The following is a 7,475-nucleotide window of genomic DNA, read 5'->3' as shown; positions in this document are numbered from 1 at the left end:
TAGCGTTGTAAGTCCGCAGACATGCCGCTGTGCCACTGGGGGGGGGGCGACGGAATTCGAATTCGCGATGCTCAGATTGCGAGTCGAGCACCTAACCTGGAAAATGTTGTTAACCCTCTTATAGCTAATAGATTCAATGTCATTTGTCAGTAAACGAGGGAAACCTTCCTGAGGAACAGTCCGGTTGTTACTAAAGTAGCAGAAAAAAAAAAATCTAAGTTATGTCAGTACAAGAAAATTAAATGTTCAGCTAAAAGTTTGTTATCTGAAGGTCTGATTCAAAATTGTAAAGACAAATTTAATCGTAGAAAATTTCAAGTTCATAGCACGTTCTTTTAGAACATGAAAATATACGTTGACTGCTATTAATATATGCCCCCCTTCCATCACCAGAGGCTCAGCAGGAAGTGTAAGTATTTATAGAAATCGGGTTTCGATACTCGCGGTTGGCAAAACACAGATAGTTCACGTTGTATCTTTGCGCTTAACAACAAAGAAACAAAGTTATATGTTAATATTTCTTCAACCAGAATTATGAGTTTCGCAGCAAAGCTTGTATAATGGTAAGTTACTACGGCAACGGAGTGTTTATAGATTTGTGACAGAGGGCGTTGAGAGAGCTTCGATCAGTGTGGAGCTGGTGAAAACTTGTCAATGAGTTGTACTGCGTTCCTTTCCCAAATAGCAAGAGTAAGGTTTAACTACAAGGTATCATCAAGTGAAACACCAATTAGTCCTAAATGAGCCAATCACCATGGTCACTTAAACATTATGTGGACTTCAATTTCGTCCTTTTTCAACAGCATGGGAAAAAGTTCAAGCAAGCTAAATAAAAACGACCTACGGGAATTGGAGTCGACTACACATTGTGAGTATTCTTACAGTCTCTTTAGTTACTGATCAACTGGTATTTTTGATGGCTATTAGGGCTGCCGGAACTTTGTGGATGTTAAACCCCGTTTGATTTGGGTTGTGTAATTAGAGGATGGTGTAGTTCTGTAAAATTATAATTCCCGGATATTTAAATGCAAATTAATGATTGTGTTCACGCACTTAGCATTTATAAAACTGTCCTAAAATAAGATAATAAAGTAGATTTATTTACAAAAATAAACTTTAGATGTACTGGACTAAGTTCATATTAAATGTCTTTTTTTTTAACAATATGACGTATCATTTCTATTAGCCAATAACTAATACTTTTTAACACTACATTCTTAACTGCTCCATTATGGGTCAGTGTTGAAATTATACTGCAAAGTTTCATCACATTTGCTTCATTAAAAATTTCAAAACGTTTACTATACTTTTACGATATAAAGGGTAGGATATTCTATCAAATATCAACTCTGCTATAAACTGTAGGATTTCATTAACTGTTCACTCTGGAAAAACCTAACGAAGATTCTATATAATTCGCTCACATTATCTTAAAATCGTGCCTGTTTAAATATTACTAGCTACAATATTAAGCACAATTTTATAGTTATTTTTAAAATATATAATTAATTGTTTGAAACACTACTATTTCTTCTTTGCTTTGAAAATGTTCACTTATACAACTAGTTGTCTTGAACTAGAAGTTTCTCCAGGCGATATAAGTGTTTGTTTCTTGTTAAGCACAAAGTAACCCAATGAGCTGTCTGTGCTGTGCCCACTACGGGTATTTAAACTCGATTTTTAGCGTCATAAGCCAACAGACCTACTGTATACAAGTTAAACAATGTGTAACCTTTTTAACAAATCTACTGTTGAGTTTTGTCTATTTACATTAAAATGCATTATTTTATTCTTCGTTAAGCTCTTGGTTGAGCGCGTGATAATGAAAGAACGTTAATTTTTGACGAAAGCATTAACTTATGAAGTGCATATAAATGTTTCTAAATCAACTGGTTTATATGTTACTTAGTTCTCAAGAAATATTTATAAATTTTCAATACTGATTCTGTGTGTTTGTTTTTGAATTTCGCGCAAAGCTACAAGAGGGCTATCTGCACTAGCCGTCCCTAATTTAGCAGTGAAAGACTAGAGAGCAGGCAGCTAAAGGGTTGATATTTCCGAAATCTAGTGTTATTTAACGAAGCATTTCAAATCTATTCTATTTTGTTTGCTTGTTTTAGCGTCGCGAAAATTAAAAGAATAAGGAACAAATTATTGTATAAAATTCATTAAAAGTCAAAATTTGAACAGCTAACATATTTCTCTATTTGTTAAGGACTTCAAATAATACGCTAGACTTAATTTCAACTTTTAATGTTTTATTACTGGATTCACTAAATTTGTTTTAAGACATTAATTAGGAAAACTGAAAATAACAAATAATTAAAATTAACTACTCGTCTAGATTTATGCCAAACATTTAAGCCCAATTATATATAAATGTATATCACTGACCTGTGTGACATGACATGTACATTTCAGTTACAGGCGTTCAGTACATTTCAAAATGAAATAAAATGCGAGCTATGTGAAGAAGAAGAAGGCTCGCGACTGGATGTTTTGTTGATACTTTGTTCTGTAAATTAGCAGAGTTTTTGTTTGTTATAAATTTCGCGCAAAGCTACACGAGGGCTAGCCGTCCCTAATTTAGCAGTGTAAGACTAGAGGGAAGGCAGCTAGTCATCACCACCCACCGCCATCTCTTGGGATACACTTTTACCAACGAATAGTGGGATTGACCATCACTTATAACGCCCCCAAGAATTCGAACCCGCGACCCTCAGATTGCAAGTCGAGTGCCCTAACTTTTATTTTTATTTTGTGAAGTATATTTCATAGTGAGAGATAGTTTTCTTAAATGATGATAATTTATTAACAGTCTGAGAACAAGTGTGTGACTTTTATTTTGTGAAGTATATTTCATAGTGAGAGATAGTTTTCTTAAATGATGATAATTTATTAACAGTCTGAGAACAAGTGTGTGACTTTTATTTTGTGAAGTATATTTCATAGTGAGAGATAGTTTTCTTAAATGATGATAATTTATTAACAGTCTGAGAACAAGTGTGTGACTTTTATTTTGTGAAGTATATGTCATACTTTGACCAACGCGAATATTTTTGATAATCTAACTTATTTTTTACTTTGTTTTCCAGTTAAAGCAAATCAACTTCGGAAATGGTAAGTTGACATCGGGCCTTTCCTAAAAGTTTGATAACGTTTAATACCAGTTTGTCTTATATATATATACACACATATGTGTGTGTATATATATATATATGTGTGTGTGTGTGTGTGTATATATGTGTATGTGTGTGTATGTGTATATATATATATGTGTGTATATATATATATATACATATGTGTGTGTGGGTATATATATATATATACATATGTGTGTGTGGGTATATATATATACACACACACATATATGTATATTTATTTTTTTGTTCATTCCTCGGTTTCTTAGCATAACTGTAATTTCAAGGAGATAAACTTAAGCAGATTCTATAATTTTAAAATAAAAGTCCTGGTCATATAACTTTTAAGATAAATTTATGCAGCTACTATTGTCAGTATGTTTGTGTAAGATTTGGTATGTAAACTTTGTTAATATTCCAATGATATGACATGTTTTATTACCCCAGGTATAAAGACTTCATCAGAGATTGCCCAGATGGTCACATGACCAAGGAGGTAAGCTCCTATTGGTATAACTCATGAAATGAACAAAATTAGGAAATATATAGAAGCTTTGATATTAAAGAAATGTTTTGAAACACAAGACAGGAAATACGTAAGTAAAATACATTCATATAGGAGAAAAGTTAAGCCTAAATGAAGTTAAGCCTAAATGTAAAACAAAAACGTGGTACAAAATTTCAGATAAGGCAACGACCATTAACACAAAATATGATTAATGTCCAATGCACTTACGTTCACGGATACTGTTATTCAGCTGCTAAAGCTTCTATCGATCTCGTACTCTCCTGTATTGTTTTTTTTTATAGGCGTCCTTTTGATGTTAAAGAAAAACAAGATTTTTCAAAAACTTACCATGCAGATATTTCTATATGGCTTTCCCCCTTTTAACTTCACACAGGGCTTCTTAATTACCCCCATTAGCATAATTAACATAGTAAGTGATTTAACTGCTTATTTTTGTTAATATTTTTGTACTTCTGCGATTTTTTAATTAGAGAGGTAATGAACACGTTTCTCTTCGGTTGTACTCGTACAAATTTCAGAGGAGAGACAAGAACTATACAAGACAATACTGATATTATTGAGTGACAAGAACAACAAGAACTATACCAAACAATACTGATATTGTTGAGTGACAAGAACAACAAGAACTATACAAGACAATACTGATATTGTTGAGTGACAAGAACAACAAGAACTATACCAGACAATACTGATATTGTTGGGTGACAAGAACAACAAGAACTATACCAGACAATACTGATATTGTTGGGTGACAAGAACAACAAGAACTATACCAGACAATACTGATATTCTTATCAAGTCGGTAGTAACTGTGATTGGATTTTGAAAAAGAAAAAGCTCTTCTCCACGTTTTAGAGGATGTTTAAGAATTTCTACAATATTTACTTCATCAATTACCATTGACTACTTTGAACACGTGGTTTTATGTTGAAGTCTACTAACTCGCTGAAATTGACGTCACCAGAAAGAGAGAGTCCCATAAACTGAGTCCAATCTTGACGTTCTAAAATCTGTTATTCGGCCTAGGACGATCCTCACGACATTCTCAGCCATCGACTCACCGAAGTCTATCATTTAATAAAAACGATAATTTTGTAGGAGCTACAAGAGAATCACGCATGCGTGTGTGATGCGAAGAGAGTAAACAAAAGCTAGAACCGAACTGAGCTAGAACATCACAAGTGTCTCCTTGTGTTATTACATACATAAAAAAAAAAAACAAGACTGTCGCCGTACTGTGTACCCACTCTGAAAAGCGTCTTGTAACTCAAAAGGAAGAATATTGATCACACAGTGCGTGGAACAAACCGAATGTGGATATATATATATATATATATCTTTAAACGAGATGGTTTGGAGGGAAACAAAACTATAAAACAATTTTTTTTTCATCTAATTCGGAATTTATTCCATTTGGAGCCACTTTTATAGCGTTCGTTATAAAAGTTTATTCATTATATATATATATTTTAATGCATTGTCATTGATTTCAACGTCCAGTATAAAAAAAGGACGCCATGTTAGGCTTCATGGTTGACATTAATGCTTGTTGTAACTATGCAGTATATAAAGTTCTCTATATTCATCGTTGCCTTATAAAAATTTGGACGAACTTGGAATCGTTTGTTTTGACTAAGTATTACACCTAACCTTCATTTTTCTAATCTTACGGAGGTAATCTTTCTATCATTAATACTTATTTTTGTTTTGTACTTTGGTGGTTTCGATGTTTAGCATATATATTTGTCAGTGGTTTAAGAAAATCAGTGTATCGCCTAACTTTCTGAAAGCTACATACACGTGTAATATTCTCAATAAGTTATTTGTTTTTCTGAGTTACGGTTCTTTGCTTTGTTTTCCACTATTTGCATTCGCTCTGACTTTCTATCTTCCCTTCGTCTCTCTCCCCTTTGACTTGATTACTTAAAGTCACAACTCTTTCATCAGATTGTTTCCCTCCTGTTGTATTTCACTATTTTAGGATGAATTTATATTATCAGATTGTTTCTTACGTATTGTATATCACTGTTTTAAGTTAAATCAAACTTATCAGATATTTCCTCTCCTACTTTATTTCACTATTTTCAGATAGATTGAAGTTATTATATTGTTTCTCTCCTATTCTATAACACTGTTTTAAGATAAATCGATTCAATCAGATTGAATCAATATTATTGTACTTCACTAATTTAAGATAAATTGATTCCATCAGATTGACTCAATATTGTTGTACTTCAATAATTTAAGATAAATTGATTCAATCAGATTGTCTCTTTCTTATAGTATGTCACTGTTTTAAGACAGATTGAGCTTATCAGATTGACTGAATATTATCGTACTTCACTAATTTAAGATAAATTAATTCCATCAGATTGACTCAATATTGTTGTACTTCAATAATTTAAGATAAATTGATTCAATCAGATTGTCTTTTTCTTATAGTATGTCACTGTTTTAAGACAGATTGAGCTTATCAGATTGACTGAATATTATCGTACTTCACTAATTTAAGATCAATTGATTCCATAATATTGACTCAATATTGTTGTACTTCAATAATTTAAGATAAATTGATTCAATCAGATTGTCTTTTTCTTATAGTATGTCACTGTTTTAAGACAGATTGAGCTTATCAGATTGACTGAATATTATCGTACTTCACTAATTTAAGATAAATTGACTCAATCGGTTTGACTCAATGTTATTGTATGCCACTGTTGTAAGACAAGTTCAGACTATCAGATTGTCTTTTGCGCTGTTAAAAGACATGGGAAATGTAAGATATTTCTTTCCCTCATCCATACGCCTCACTGTTTTAAGACAAGTTCAGACTATCAGATTGTCTTTTACGCTGTTAAATGACATGGGAAATGTAAGATATTTCTTTCCCTCATCCATACGCCTCACTGTTTTAAGACGTTCCAAATCCAAAATATCTGATAGGAATTTAGATGAGAACGAATCGACAATCGGCTTTAAAAAGTCGGTCGCTCAAAAGTAAACACTGGGGTGCTCGAAGATAACTCTTTTTTTTTTCCTGTCACTCTTTTAAGCCAAGGTTGTCGAGTTTGTGATAAGTACCAATACAGTTGTTATAAATTTGTGAATTTTATGCTAGCATAACACATATCTTGAGGCTCGTCAGTTTACTGCGAAGTGTTACGAGCTATAAACACTTGAGTTACGCGACTATTTTTAGCGCCCTGTGGCACCTTATGCAGCTCGAAAGCTCAAGAAGCATATGTAGGATTTATTATTTCCGGGAAAATGATTAATCATCATATTTCCAAAAAGCGAACTAAATCAATTGCTTATAAAAATACCACGCTGTGAAAATGTACATCATTTTATTAAAAATTTGCGTACCACTTGCTCGATATACTATCTCTTATATATATATAAATATATGTGCGTATGTATGTAGAATATATATGAATCTGCTTTCTCGTGCATTTCGTTGAAGAAATTAAATTTCCCAATGAATATATATATATATTGTTTCACAACTTAATACGTCACCATCATAAATACAAGTTTATAAATCTACCATGAAACATCAGATATGTGAAACCATACCTCAAATAGGCTTATTTCAAACTGTAATTTTTGGCATGATGACGTGTTTAATGTCGTAATATAACAACTTGGATGTTACTTTCGGTTTCTGTTCAACCAAACGTAAGATCTGTAATGATTATATAATTTAAAAAAAAACTTTTTTTTACTCTTATTTCGGAGTGTTATGTTAGCTAAGGAATAACCGACGGGTCATATCAACCCTAGAACTACCGGTTTTGTTTTTTTTT

General features: G+C 32.4%; 1 protein-coding gene across 1 annotated transcript in view; it reads left to right on the top strand.

Moving 5' to 3' along the window:
- Nucleotides 1–849: 849 nt before the first annotated feature.
- Nucleotides 850–7,475, top strand: part of LOC106469731 (neuronal calcium sensor 1-like) — a 19,200-nt gene continuing 12,574 nt past the window's right edge. The window contains exons 1-3 of the mRNA XM_013930243.2: nucleotides 850–868; nucleotides 3,096–3,120; nucleotides 3,588–3,636. Of these exons, the coding sequence (XP_013785697.2) occupies nucleotides 3,625–3,636 (12 nt within the window). The 5' untranslated portion in view covers nucleotides 850–868; nucleotides 3,096–3,120; nucleotides 3,588–3,624. The remainder of the gene's footprint in view (nucleotides 869–3,095; nucleotides 3,121–3,587; nucleotides 3,637–7,475) is intronic.

Source organism: Limulus polyphemus, unplaced genomic scaffold, assembly GCF_000517525.1.
Source record: "Limulus polyphemus unplaced genomic scaffold, Limulus_polyphemus-2.1.2 Scaffold3634, whole genome shotgun sequence".
Taxonomy (NCBI): Eukaryota; Metazoa; Arthropoda; class Merostomata; order Xiphosura; family Limulidae; genus Limulus; species Limulus polyphemus.
Note: the sequence above shows the minus strand (reverse complement) of the source record. Positions and strands in the feature narration are given on the sequence as shown.